Source organism: Carettochelys insculpta, chromosome 21, assembly GCF_033958435.1.
Source record: "Carettochelys insculpta isolate YL-2023 chromosome 21, ASM3395843v1, whole genome shotgun sequence".
In the NCBI taxonomy this organism is placed as follows: Eukaryota; Metazoa; Chordata; order Testudines; family Carettochelyidae; genus Carettochelys; species Carettochelys insculpta.
In genome coordinates this window covers 20,576,046-20,590,885 of record NC_134157.1, presented here as the reverse complement: position 1 = coordinate 20,590,885, position 14,840 = coordinate 20,576,046, and the positions used below count along the sequence as shown (strand labels likewise).

Sequence of the window (14,840 nt, the reverse complement as noted above, 5' to 3'; positions counted from 1 at the left end):
TATTTTTAAAATCCTATGACCATGAAAATGAGCAAAGTGGAGCATGATTTTCCTAGGACCCTCCTTATATAATTTCACTGGCTAAATGACTTGTTAATGCTCACGGGTCCAGGTCAATGCTCTCTTTTGTCATATAATATATTTCACATTCAAATTAGCTCCTGACTCACTTTTTCAATAGGTACTGTTAGATTTGGAAAAGAGTGACCTTGGATGTGGTGCTGGCGGAGGGCAGAACAATGTTGATGTATTCCAGTTAGCTGGGCTTACGTTTCTCACCAATGCTAATGCTGATGACTCTAACGTAGAAGGTAATTATTCTTTACAAGTTAATTCAAATCTGTTCTTTTGCAAATAGCATCGCTCACAATTACATTATTGGACCTTAGTTACACAATAAGGAAGAATAATGTGAGAATCATTGTCTCATAAATACACTTTAATTAAGAATTGTAATTCTGGTAAAACTACATATCTTAATTCTCACGCTTTGAGTGCCTCATTCTAATTATATAATGAACCCATGTTATAAATGAGAACATAAGAATGGCCATATTGGTCAGAACGGTGATCCACCTAGCCCAATATCCTGCCTTCTGACAAGTGGCCAATGCAAGATGTCCCAGAATAAGTAAAACAGGCAATTGCCAAATGATCTATCTTCTGTTCCTTATTTCCAGTTTTTTGCAAACAGCATCTATGGACACCATCCCTGCTTATCCTGGCTAATAGCTGTTGATGGACCTATTCTCCATGAATTTATCTAGTTTTTTTTTTTGGACCCTCTTAATGTTTTGGTCTTTGCAACACCTTCTGGCAAGGAATTCCACAGGTTGACTGCAGTGTGTGAAGAAATACTATCTTTTGTTTGTTTTGAACCTGCTGTCTATTAATTTTATTTGGTGAACCCCTACTTCTTCTGTTAAGAGAAAGCGTAAATAATACTTCATTTCCTTTCTCCGCACAAGTCACGATTTTATACACCTATATTATATTCTTCCTTAATCGTCTCTTTTTCAGGCTGAAAAGCCCCAGTCTCTTCAAATGGAAACTTTCCCATGCACCAGTCATTTTTGTTGTCCTTTTCTGTGCCTTTTCCAATTCCAGTATATTAATTCCAACATATCATTTTTGAATTGGACTAATCACATCTGCATGCTGTATTCAAGATATGTGCGTCCCATATTTTTATATATATATATATATATATATATATATATATATATATATATGTAAACGCAATATGATATTTTCTGTCTCATTATATATCCCTTTCCTAATGATTTCCAGCATTCTGTTGGTTTTTCTGACTGCTGTTACACACAAGGTGGATATTTTAAAGGACGTGTCCACAGTGACTCTCTGATTTTTTTTCTTGACTGGTAATACCTCATTAAGATGCCACAATTTGATATGTATAGTTGGGAATATGTTTTCTAATATGCATTACTTTTCATTTATCAACATTGAATTTCATCTTTTTCTTTTGCCTCGTTACCCAGTTTTATGAGATCCCTTGTGAGACTTTTGCTTTGGGATTATTTTTCTTGAGTAGTTCAGTATCATCTCCAGATTGTGGCACATCACTGTTTGCTCCCTTTTCCAAATCATTTATGGATATGTTAAACAGCATTGATCCCAGTACATACCACTGGGGGACACTGCTGTAATACCTCTCTTCGGGTGTCTACACGGGCACAAATCTTCGAAATAGCCATGCTAATGGCCATTTAGAAGATTACTAATGAGGCGCTGAACTGAATATTCAGTGCCTCATTAGCAGTAGGACACTTCCAGCCGCGGCGCTTCTAAAGCCCCGTTTTTGAAAGCACGCGGCTCGGAATAAGGCGATTTTGAAAGGGGCGGGTCCTTTCGAAAAGGACACCCATGTAGCCGCGCACTTTCAAAAACGGGGATTTCGAAACGCCACAGCCAGAAGCATCCTAATGCTGATGAGGTGCTGAATATTCAATTCAGCGCCTCATTAGTAATTTTTGAAATATGGCTATTTTGAAGATTTGTGCCTGTGTAGACACAGCCTTCGTTCTGAAAACTGTCCCTTACCCATTGTTTCCTGTATTTTTATTAGTTATTGCTCCACAAGAAGACCTTCCCTCTTATCCCAAGGCTTTTTTTGAGAGTCTTAGAGGAACTTTTCAAAGGCTTTCTGAAAAACCAAGTACACTATGTCCACCGGATTCCCCTTGGCCACCTACTTATTGACCCCCCTCAAACTATTTTAATAGATTGGCAAGGCATGATTTCCCTTTACAGAAATCTTGCTGACTATCTTCTCCAACAAGTTGTGTTCACCTTTGTGTATGATCATTCTGTTCTTTCCTATAGTTTCAACAAGTTTGCCAAGTATTGAAGTTAGGCTTCCTGGTCTGAAATGGCCAGGATTGCTTCTGGAGACTTTAAAAAAAAATTGATTTCATGTTAGCTATCCTCCCAGCCTCTGTTACAGAAGCTGATTTATGTTCTAGGTTGTATACTGCAGTTAGTAGTTTTGCAAGACAAAACACAAAAACATGCCAATTCACAGATCAATCCTGTAATGTACTTTCACTGGTTTATTTTACAGCTGAGTTGATGTTAGTAGAAAAAATATTATAACATGTTCTTGTTTTCTTTCTTTTTTTAATAGATAAAAGTTGTAAAGCAATTGTAAGACCTAGAAGATCCACCTTTGAAGAGGAAATAGAAAAAAAAGGTGGTGCAATAGTTTTGTTCAAATTAATGAAAAAAGATGAAAGCAGTCAAGTAGCACTTTAAAGACTAACAAAATAATTTATTAGGTGAGCTTTCGTGGGACAGACCCACTTCTTCAGACCATAGCCATACCAGAACAGACTATGAAGAAATGGGTCTGTCCCACGAAAGCTCACCTAATAAATTATTTTGTTAGTCTTTAAAGTGCTACTTGACTGCTTTTTTGTTTTGATGGTATATAGACTAGCATGGCTTTCTCTCTGTTACTATGAAAAAAGATGCTGTGCATTAGGAAACAGAAATATAAAGGTTTAAATTTTGAGTGTGCACAATTAGAACTAGATTGCAAGATCATTTGCCAGATTTGTCAGAGGACCCAATTCAGAAAGGCTTGTAAACACTTGCTTATATTGAAGTCAGTGGGACTCAAGCACATTCTTAAAATAGAGCAATTGCTTCAGTTCCTTGCCAATATGTGGCCACAGTACAAATTACAGATTGCATCTCTGAAATCTGGTAGTCTCTGGTCCAGCAACATCCATGGTCTAACAGTACCATTTCTGGACCAGAGAGCCATGGCAGCCTGAACTGGGGGCTAGCTGAAAGTCAGTCTGGGCTGGTGACAAGGACTGGCAGGGGTCAGGGCCAGAGAGTGGTGGCCAGTCTCCCTGGCATCAGCTGCTGGTGGGTGGGGGTCTGGGTGTGGGGAGCACCAGCAACCTGGCATTGTCCAGGGAGCCAGCAAGCCAGCAGCCCAACATTGGCCAGGGATCTGGTAGCCTGGCATTGGCTGGGGAGCTATTGCTGGGGCTGGTGAACCATTGACCTGACATTGGCTAGAGAAATGCTGCCAGGCTGGGAAACCAGTGGCCCAGTATCCGCTAGGAGGCCAGCAGCCTGCAGCTGGGGATCTGAGAAGCCAGCCACCAAGGAGCTTTAGCTGGGACCTGGGAGAAGTGGTACGTGGCTGGGAGTGGTGGCCAGGGCCAGAAATCAGCTCCCCAGGCCGAAAAGCTGGCAGTCCTGCAGTGGCCAGAAAGGGGCTGAGGGGCTGGAAACAGGCCCACAGCCGAGAGGAGAGCCTGGGTGCAGGAGGCTAGCAGGGGACACTGACCTCCCTTGGTCTGGCAAAATCCCTGATCTGGGACCACTCAGGTCCTGAAGCTGCTGGACCAGGGATGTGCAAGCTGTAATAACATGACAGTCTGCCACAACCATATAGAGGCGGAACAGTATTTTTGGCCATGCGATCTTTAAATTTTTGACATTTGTTCTCACTAGTGTGCCAGTTGTTCAGCTGGCATTTCTAATATGTGTACAATCCAATAAGGACTAGACTGAGACCACCAGTTCATGCAACATAGGCTAGAAAAGATGCAACAAATTATTCTGGTTTTTGTGTCTGACCTCAAAATATTATTTACATCCTTTACCTTATTTGTTTTAAAATTTTGATTCAGCATAATATGGTGAGATCACTTTGAGCACTGGGAGGTAAAAATTGACAAATTTTATTTCTTCCTGAAAAGTCCATCTTTATCATGGTGGTACATGATTGCCTTAATGACTGAAACTTTACTTCAGTATGACCAATTAAAGTCATTCTTTTAAAAGAATTTAATCTCAAGGAAGTGATTATTTAAGGTATTTTATCTATTATTTCAGCTTCCAAATATGTTAATACAGAGATTCGGAAGTGTTGCATGTCTGGAGTAAGAGAATCTCCACTCCAGGAGACTTGTGATCAGAGAGCTGAGCGTATTAAGAGTGTTCCTAGGTGCATAAAAGCGTTTAAGGATTGCTGTGAATTTGCAACACAACTACGGAAGAGTGAGACCCACAAAGTTTTAATATTGGCAAGAATGCGTAAGTTTCAAATTTGTCTGTGAATGTATTAATTAATGTGGGTGTGTATGATTATTTTAGATTGACAGCCTATTGTAAAAACATTTAAATCATCTGTTTTAATTTAACAAGAAAAACAAATGCAAAGATTCTAGGCCAGGGCTGTCAACTTGCAGTTCCCAGTGCTGCCACCACTGACTCCATTTGCAGCTCCAGAGGCTGCTGCCACTTAGTTTTTTGTTTTTGCTGTAGAAGCCTCACTAGCTGCTGAGCAGGCAGCTGTGGCAGGGTGGGTGAAGCTGGCAGGGCAGGGAGTCCTGGAAGAGGAAGAAGGGCTCCACATGTGGAGAGTCCGTCTGCAGGAGAGCTGTGGGGAGGGGCTACTGAGCCTGCCCTGCCAGAGCTGGGCAGCCTTGCTGAGAAGTAGGCAGCAGGGGGGAGCAGCAGCAGTGTGTGGAGCTCATTGGCTGAGGTGGGTAAATCCTGGGGCTGGGGAGGCGGTTTGAGACTGAAGGGATTAAACCTGGGGTAGGGAGGACAGGTTTGTGGGTTGGGGATAAAGCTTGGGGATGGGAGTAACTTAACTTTCCAAGTGATACAGTCCATTGTGTGTGCACTGCTTTTAAAATATGGGTGACAAAAAGTTCGGGTTGACATTATTTATTGAGAACTGTCTCGTATTCACGTACATTGGGGCTCTTGAAGTATTGATTTTGTAACTGAATTTGAGAAAAAATGGCTCTTCTTGCTATTTTGGTTGCATATCCCTGTTCTAGGCTGTAATAATTTTTGAGGTTGTAGGTAGAAAACCTTAGAAATCTCTGAATTGCTTTATTTGTTCTTCCTTTTCAGAATTTCAGGCTCTAATGGAATTGGACAAGCCAGAGATTAGAAGCTACTTTCCTGAAAGCTGGTTGTGGGAAGTCCACCAAGTTTCTTCAGGGTATTTTATTCTGAACCATTTACTGTCATTTGACATACATGAGCTAAGCTGTTCCCTGGAATCTGAGGTGCCCCATTTGCTGAACTAGGATACCCATCTCTTATTGAAAGGCATTCTCAGTACAGAGAAAGAAAAGCTTAATTGCCTCCCTTGCTCTTTACTGAGGGAGGTGCTCATGCTGCCTAATTCAGTCCTTTTTGGGTACTCTTGCGGCTACCCATCTACCCTGCAGATGCAGGTGTAACTGAAGCATAGGCAGGCATACCCATGCAGGTAGATTAAAATTAGCACATGCTGCTTCTGCTACTATCACAATTTCACTAGCAGTGTTGACATACACTGGGTCAGGGGTGGAGAGTTCCCAACCGACAGTATGGATTCTGCCTGCAGCTTGCCTGGATCCATCCCCTGAGGCTTAGGGCTCCCCTCCCTAGCATCCAGCTAGCTCTTGGGTGGGCAGTGTGTAGCCCTGAGCCTTGCAGGCCATAGTCAGTCAAGCTGGGCCTGGATCCATCCTAAGCGCTGTGTCTGGCAGGGACAGGAAGCAGTTCTGCATGCCATAGCTACAGCTCCCATTCCCCCACCCCCACAGCTGAGGGAACGGTAGTGCAGCACTGCTGGGAGTCCTTGCCCCTGCCTCTCTGATTGGCCAGAACTGTGGCCAATCAAAGCAGCAGGGGCAGTGCCTGGGAGTGGTGAGGGAGCTGCACCAACTAAGTGCCCCCCATCACCCAGACCACCCACCCCCCAGTCTGCTCCTGTACCCCCTCCTGCTCAGATCCCCAACCCCAAACTGCTTCTCCACCTCCCTCCTGACCATCCTTACCCCCCGACCACTCCTGAATCCCCTCCTGCCCACCTTCAGCCTGATACTGCACCCCACTACCACCCAGATCACCTACTCCCACCCTGCTCTTGTATGCCTTCCTGCCTAGACCTCCCATTCCTGCGCATCTCCTGCTCAGACCTCCCAGCTCACATCTGCTGCACCATACTGCTACCCAGGTCACCCACCCCCATCCATACCTGCATCCCAGATCTCCCACTCCCCGCCTGCTTCTGTACACTCCCTGCCTCCCAGACCCTCCACCCCAAGCCCTCTTCCTGCCATCCTACTCCCACACTGAACCAACCCATCATTTTTGTCCCCGCCTCAGAGCCCACAAAATCTATTAGGTCTGGCCCCCCTAGGCTCTGTAGATGGTGTGTGAGGGAACTAAGGGGAGTGTCTTTTTTATTAGTTTTTCAGTCAGGGACCTCATCATTGACTGATTTTTCTGTGGGTCAGTGGCCCGTGATCCATAAAAGGTTCCCCACCCCTGCCATTGGTGGAGAGGAGTCATACTGAATTGCAAGGGGAGAAATATCTTTGCTTTGAATTTTCAGGATTTTTAGACTGACTATTTTTTTAAAGAGAGTCTTTTGGTTTTCCTGATTTCTCCCATGAGATGGATTGTTGTCTTTTTTTAGAACTATGTGATTATTCCATTTTTTTAAAATCTCGTTAAGAGACATCAAAGTTTCAAAACAAAACATTCCCAAGTTAGGGAAACTCCAGAATTAATTTGTCCAGTAGGAATTCAAAGATTTCACATTTGTTGTTGCCGTCCTTCCATATTTACCACCGCATACCCACCCCCATTCTAAATAATTGCCCTCCCCCAGAGCCAGGCACCCCCCAGCCACTCCCCCTGCACCAAAGCTGCCAGAACTGGGGCCATCGGAGCTGCTGGAGCATCCAGTCACTGCTGTCATGCGCTTCTCCTACCAAGCAGTGGGATGCGTGCACAGAATGGGCGGATGGCACTCGCTGCATATGGCCCGAGGAAGAGCCACATGCAGCTTTAGAGCCGGAATCACCACACCGTGGTGTGCTGTTCACCACCTGTGGTGAGTGGTGAAAGTATTGGACATCATGGATTTAGTCTGTACAATCTGAACTCTACCCTTTTGACCATAAGCATTATGATGTTGCCCTCATCTGAAAGAACCATAGACTGGTAGGCTGTCTCCCCTCTCCAGGAGTATGAACACAAAGCTACTCGTTTCCCTGTATGTCTCTCCATTCTTTGCTAGCCACTGGCATTCCCCTCCTTACCACAGCTCCGCTCACTAGATGAACTACTTGCTGGCTTTTGTAGTCGTTGGATCAGTCTGAGCTGGAAGGTGGATGATGACTCCCAGGAGAGGCTGGGCCCAGCTCCTCTTGACATTTTTTCCCCCATTTGGTTCCTGTACAGGAAACTGACCTCCTAGTCCCAGCTCTGTTTTTATTCACAATAGTTCTAAAAAGTCACAGATTTTTGCAAGGCCAAGTAATGCTAAATCTAATCTAACAAAATTGTTTTAAACATTCTGAGCTAATAGATCTAGATCTCCCCCCCGTCTTACCTGAATCTTTGAGACTGCAAACTCCTCTCAGTAAAAGTGTGTTGTGTTGTGCTGTGCTGAGTCAATTGTCGATACTAACAAATAACAATTTATAAAATGTACTAATTTTCAGAAATATTTGTTATATAGATCAAAGGCCCTTTCTGTGACTCTTCCTGATTCTCTGACTACATGGGAAATACAGGGTGTTAGCATTTCAGATAAAGGTAAGGATTTCAGCCTCATCTGTGGTAACCAAAATAATTAGGAAATTTTTGGATTTAGATTTGTTTTGCAAGACGTTTTTCTTTCTCTGTTACTGTGCTACTAATATTGAAAATTCTCTTTTGACTGTCGGCATCATCGAAAAACTGGTCCTTGATATATGGAATGCTGTTGTATCTGATAAATAGGCTTCATTTTTGCTGGCTAGCTATTTCTGAGAATACCAAGAATAGAGACTAATATTATTTGCAAGAGACTGCTATTTTTAGCCTAGTTGGTTCATGAAATATATATTAAATTCCTCAAATTCTGGATACATTCATGTGTCTTTACTTTGCATAATTCTGGCTTGATTTTACCACTGCCTGTAAAACTGTAAGCACTGGAAACAATTTTATATCCCATCTGAAAACTTCTAATCCTATTTGTCAAATGGAATAAAGCATCAGCCTTTGATGCTAGGAATCTATGGCTACGTCTACACGTGCACCCAACTTCGAAATAGCTTATTTCGATGTTGCGACATCGAAATAGACTATTTCGATGAATAACGTCTACACGTCCTCCAGGGCTGGCAACGTCGATGTTCAACTTCGACGTTGCTCAGCCCAACATCGAAATAGGCACAGCGAGGGAACGTCTACACGCCAAAGTAGCACACATCGAAATAAGGGAGCCAGGCACAGCTGCAGACAGGGTCACGGGGCAGACTCAACAGCAAGTCGCTCCCTTAAAGGGCCCCTCCCAGACACACTTTCATTAAACAGTGCAAGATACACAGAGCCAACAACTAGTTGCAGACCCTGTATATGCAGCACGGACCCCCAGCTGCAGCAGCAGCAGCCAGAAGCCCTGGGCTAAGGGCTGCTGCCCACGGTGACCACAGAGCCCCGCAAGGGCTGGAGAGAGAGTATCTCTCAACCCCCCAGCTGATGGCCGCCATGGAGGACCCCGCTATTTCGATGTTGCGGGACGCGGATCGTCTACACGTCCCTACTTCGATGTTGAACGTCGAAGTAGGGCGCTATTCCCATCCCCTCATGGGGTTAGCGACTTCGACGTCTCGCCGCCTAACGTCGATTTCAACTTCGAAATAGCGCCCAACACGTGTAGACGTGACGGGCTCTATTTCGAAGTTACTGCCGCTACTTCGAAGTAGCGTGCACGTGTAGACGCAGCTTATGAGAGTCTTGCATGCCAGAAGCATTGTGGAAATTAATTTTATGGTCTTTCTTTCTGCCCACCCAAGCAGAGGTGTCTGATTTTAAACATATCACCCTTCTTTACTGTTTTTTCAATATGCTTATAGTTTGAATATTTATGTACTTCTCAGAAGTTTTAAAAATGTTCTGCCTTGGTTGTGATTCTGTTTTATACAGTTATCATGTAGGAGGCTGTAAAACAAAGAAAATTTCACAATAAGATCTCTAAAGAGGAAGTGGCTTAATTTCTTGAAGAGAGGGAGGAGCAAAGATTTTATGATAGATGGGTAGGACAACTGAAAAAGAAAATCCTACCACTAGGAAGGTGAGAACTAAGAAGCCAGATAAGGACACTGAAGTGAGCACAAGGGATTAGTAGTGTATAGCAATTGAAAAAGAGAAGGTAGAATGAGTCCCAGATGATTTCAGACAACCCAAACTGACATTTCAGTTGATTTTGTAGTCAGATGGGAAACTAGAAAGGTGAGATGAGTGTGAAGAGTGATATGGAGCTACTTCTTGGAATGAGGAATGAGAGAATCGTCTGCATAAAATGTGAGCTTCTGCTTACATGATGTAATGTATCATACTGTACTATTATCTTTTTATTTCTTCCTAGGTATATGTGTTGCTAAGGCACTCCAAGCCCAGGTTTTAAAAAATGTTTTCCTGAACATGCAGATACCTTATTCTGTTGTGCGTGGAGAACAAATTGAGTTAAAAGGATCTGTTTACAACTACAGAAATTCCAGAATAATGGTAACTTGTGGAATTTCTGAATTTTATATAAATAATATTGTGATTTACTGACAAAGGATTTGCTTCTGCAGGTATCCAGTAAATATGCATGAGTCAAGATACTCCTATTGTTACAAAATTCAGGATTGTACTTCATAATTTAATTTATTTTTATTTCTATAGTGCCTGTCACATTGTATTTGGGCACAGTTTGAAAGATTTTTAAAAAAAAAAAGCAACTGCACCCAGACAGAAACAATAGCTAGGCTTGTAGAGCATCCTGGTGTGCAGTCTGGCCAGTCCTCAGTGGGAAGTGGTGAAAAGGGGAAGCCAAAATGGCAGAAGAGCAACAAACGAATGAAATAACATGCTAAATTCTGAGGCCAGCTCCAGTGGACTGTAGTGAGCATAATCATGGTTGGAGTTTCTGCATCTTAGCTTCTTGAACTGAGAAGGCAGCACTCTTGATCAAATGTGAGGAAAATAAAACCTTTAGGACTGAAGAATTAACAATTTTGTACATCTAGAAATGCACTGATAATTGCATCTTTTTATTTCACTGCATAATCTGGTCCATCCTTCCTGTAAAGACTACATGCAGGGGAACCAACAGACTTGCTGGGCCCCTGGGCAAGGTTTGTTAGGGGAATGGCTATGCGCTCACAGCAAGGGCAGGGCTGAGAGTAGCCAATCCTCAGCTATGTCCAGTCCTGTGCTCTGCCCCTGCTCCATCTCCAACCAGCCCTTAGTGCTGCCTGGAGCACATCGTGCAGGGTTCCTGTGGCAATTTAAGGAGCTTGGGGCTCTAGCCATAGGGTACCCTTTTGAATTGTTGGACACTGCGGTAGTTGCCCCCTCTGTTCTCCCACCATAGATGGACCTGATTATGCATTTGAGGGTGCACTGCATTAGCTTTGCTAGAAAGAATTGTGGACAGGACAGGGAGAAGGGTTCGATTCAGTAGTAGCAGCAGAAGCATTCAGCAACATTATAAATGTTTCTCTTTCTGTAGCATCCACTTTCTCTCATATACAGTGCACAAACTATTTTTTAAAGATGGATGCTATGCTAATAGGATGTCCCAATGATCACTGTCACCTCATTGCTTGGATGCTGTATCCTTTTTACTTACCTTTTTGGTGTTTTTGTCTTTTTGAACTGTAGGCTCTTTGGAGCATAGGGACTGCACTGTCCTCTGTGTTTGGAAATTACCTAGCAACTTATCTCAATATAACTAGTAAAAAATAAATAATATAAATGTTTTTGCTTTTCTTCAAAATTTAAGTTTAAAATTTCAAATTGAGGATGGTTTTCTTGATTACACATTTTTGAAAGCAAATAAATAATGTTGCCTAGAGATTTAATGGAAAAGCAAAATTGCAGGGGTGAAAAATACACTGAAACAAAACAGTGAAATTTTATAATAAAATGTTGCCAAGAAAAATTACATGAAAATGTATATATGATGCCAAGCACTGTGGTTCCTGATCCCTGTGTGCTACTGTAATGCAAGTAATAATAATAAAACTAATCACTTTTACAAATTGCTAACAGTAGTAAAATTGTTTAAAATAAACACTACACCGAGTGTTAAATTATACTAATCTTTTATAATCTTCTCTAATGTTTCAGTTCTGCGTTAAAGCAACAGTTGGAGATGGAATCTGTTTGTTTGAAGGTTCTGCAAGTACTCCACGAAATAGGTTGCAGAGTTGTAAATATCAGAACCTAGAGAGCTATTCTGTCACATCACTTGCATTCAAAATACTCCCTCTGAAAATAGGGCTTCATACAATTAACTTTACATTGGTGGCTGAACAGAACTCTGAAGTTTTAGTGAAAACATTGCATGTTGTGGTAAGACCATAATGTTCTTTATAAATCTTGCTTTTTAAAATGCACTGCATTTTATAAACATATGAAAGCCAACTATGAATGTTACTGCACTGACTGATGACATCCAGGTATTGTATGTAATTTACTTATATAAAAATAGTTAATCTTTTGGGTTCTGTAAAATAATAAATAGTACACCTGGAAATAGTTTTGTCACTCTCTTTAATAGAGCTACCAATAGTTGTTCAACAGTCTCCATTCTGTTGTATACAAAAGGCATAAAATATTTGCCTGATCCTACAGTCCTTTTATATATAAAACTCTCATTGATTTAATAGAGAGTTATGCCGTGATGCAACTTTAGGATTGGGCCTTTACATGTTCACTTCTTAAAATATATGGATAATAGTGTTAGACAATTAGCGGGCAAATAGAAGGTGTAAATATGAAGTCTGTAGTTTGTGACTTAAAATCAGCAAATAGACGATAGAATATTGATGTAGTTTGCATCAGTTCTTCAAATACTTAAATACATTTATTGTAAAGATACATATGTTATAGTTTTGTAAATCCCAATTTACATCTATTGCTAATTTTAAGTAAATGTTTTGGGCTGCTGTGGATAAACATTTTTCTAAACAAAATCTTCAAACTGAGAATTAGATCAAAATAATGTAGTCTGATTACATGATATTTTAAATTAGCGTGTTAGATTAAATAATGTACTTTGACGTACTGCTTAGTTTTGGCCTCTTCTTGACTGCAGCCAGAAGGTATTAAAAGAGAACTTCATTCAGGCTTTACTCTGGATCCACAAGGTGTTTATGGTATGGAAACTCATTTTATAGCTCATTATTTGTTCTTTTCTCTGCAAACCCAGACAAACATCAAAATCTAATCTTCTTCATGGCACAATATCTCTACAACAGTGGTTCTCAAACTTCATTGCACCACGACCTTCTTCTGAACAACACACATCATATCATGACCATAGGAGTTCAGCTCAAAGGCTGAGCCTGCCCAAGCCCCACTGCCTCAGGTGATCCAAGCCAATGCTGAAGCTCAAGGGCATTAGCCCCAGACAGGGGGCTTTCAACTTGAGCCCTATTACCTAGGGTTGAAACCCTTAGGCTTTGGCTTTGGCCCTGGGCAGCAAGGTTTGGGCTTCAGCCCCAGGCCCTAACAAGTCTAAGCCAGCCCTGATGACCACACATTAAGGGGATCTTGATCCACAGTGTGAGAGCCACTCTTCTACTATGAAATTACACACCCTAGCAGACAATAGTGAACTCCCAGTCAAAGTAGCCAGCCATTCTTTTAGATTTTGCTTAATTGGAATGGTTAGAGGAATATTTACTCACATGGCATGCAAACTTTTAGATTTTTCTGAATTTAGTTGTGCAGGAAAACCAATTAACAAATGTTGCTTTCCCTAGAACAGAAGTCACTTCAGCTTAACTATAGATTAATCTATACACTAAAATTCTGATCACAATTAGACCTTTTCTAAAGATCCAAGTATTTGTTTAATTTATTACAAAATTATGGTCTTAATCTGAATTTTTCCAAATGTTATTTATTTGTATCTGGATTTTGGACCCAACTCTATTTTTCATGATTTTTGTGTTTGTTTGCTAAATTGGCAAATTGCTGCCACCTGAAATCTGACCCAGCAATGCTGCTGAATCTAAATTCTGCAGTTTTGTAGGAAACTATATAAATACATTTGTGTGTGTGTGTGCAATTATTTCCAATGGCAGGTATAATTAGAAGACGTCAAGAATTTCGACACAGGACACCATTAGATCTGGTACCCAAAACGAAAATTGACAGGACTGTGAGTATAAAAGGTAAATGAAAAGAACTAAAGTTATGTAGTATTTTATATTTAGTTTCTATATATATGCTCTCTTCCTTAATCTCCTTTCTTTTTTCTGCGCTACCCACCTGACTTTACGTTCAAGATCTCTCTAGTGAGACAAGGCTGTTTAGAAATTATATTGTCTTAAAGTCCCATCTTTTAAAATAGATTTTAATAGAAAATTATTAAAGAATCTCCCAATAAGAATTATGCCTCTATTTCAGAGGCAGCAATTAACCATTTTGTTTTTCTTCACAGGGCAGCTTCTGGGTGAAGTAATCTCTGCTGTTCTCAAACGTGATAGTGTTGATTTTCTTGCTAATTTGCCCAAAGGCAGTGCAGAGGCTGAGCTAATGAGTATTGTTCCAGTATTTTATATCTTTCACTACCTGGAAAAATCAGATAACTGGAATTTACTTGGTCCTGAAACCATAACATCAAGAGTTAACATGAGGAGGAAGATGAAAGAAGGTAAACAAATGTGGTTTTCAATTTCTGGTCTAATTTCAAAGTTCTAAGGACTTGTAGATGTTGTTGGATAAAATTAACAATATTTTCATAACGTGATAAATCTAATGTATGTTTAAAAACTGTGGGGTTAACTGCGTTTCACATAATCTTTCTATAGTGGATGAAATACAAAATTACTTGAAGAACTGACATATAAGTTGCAAATCCTGTGATATATGATATTATTTTATTTGGCAGCAGTAAAGTTTTAGCTGACGTATAATTAGGGCAATTTAATATTATCTCTTTGCATTGAAAGTTAACTATTTATTACCTTATTTAGAAACAAGGCAATTAAAGGCCAGTTATCAAATTGAAATTAATTTTTCTTTTGAGGGTGTGTCTACACAGCAGCTTTATTTCAAAATAAGCTGTTCTGGAAGAGCTGTTCTGTTATAGCTTATTTTAAAACGCTTTGGGAGTAAAGGAACTTTGAAGTTGCAGGGGTACTTCAAAGTGCATGTGTCTACACTGCTTGCCAGTCCTTCGAAGTTAGCAGCTTCGAAGCTCACACAGCGGGAATTACGCTAATGAGATGCCGCATATGCAGCACGACACCTCATTGCTATTCTTTGATTGGGCTCGTTTACACGCCCCC

General features: G+C 41.1%; 1 protein-coding gene across 1 annotated transcript in view; it reads left to right on the top strand.

Moving 5' to 3' along the window:
- The window catches only part of C5 (complement C5), a 76,813-nt gene that overhangs the window by 26,835 nt on the left and 35,138 nt on the right, over positions 1 to 14,840 (top strand). The window contains exons 15-24 of the mRNA XM_075015860.1: positions 182 to 311; positions 2,648 to 2,713; positions 4,378 to 4,578; positions 5,410 to 5,500; positions 8,021 to 8,097; positions 9,917 to 10,056; positions 11,668 to 11,892; positions 12,638 to 12,698; positions 13,632 to 13,721; positions 13,991 to 14,203. Coding sequence (XP_074871961.1) covers positions 182 to 311; positions 2,648 to 2,713; positions 4,378 to 4,578; positions 5,410 to 5,500; positions 8,021 to 8,097; positions 9,917 to 10,056; positions 11,668 to 11,892; positions 12,638 to 12,698; positions 13,632 to 13,721; positions 13,991 to 14,203 — 1,294 coding nt within the window. The remainder of the gene's footprint in view (positions 1 to 181; positions 312 to 2,647; positions 2,714 to 4,377; positions 4,579 to 5,409; positions 5,501 to 8,020; positions 8,098 to 9,916; positions 10,057 to 11,667; positions 11,893 to 12,637; positions 12,699 to 13,631; positions 13,722 to 13,990; positions 14,204 to 14,840) is intronic.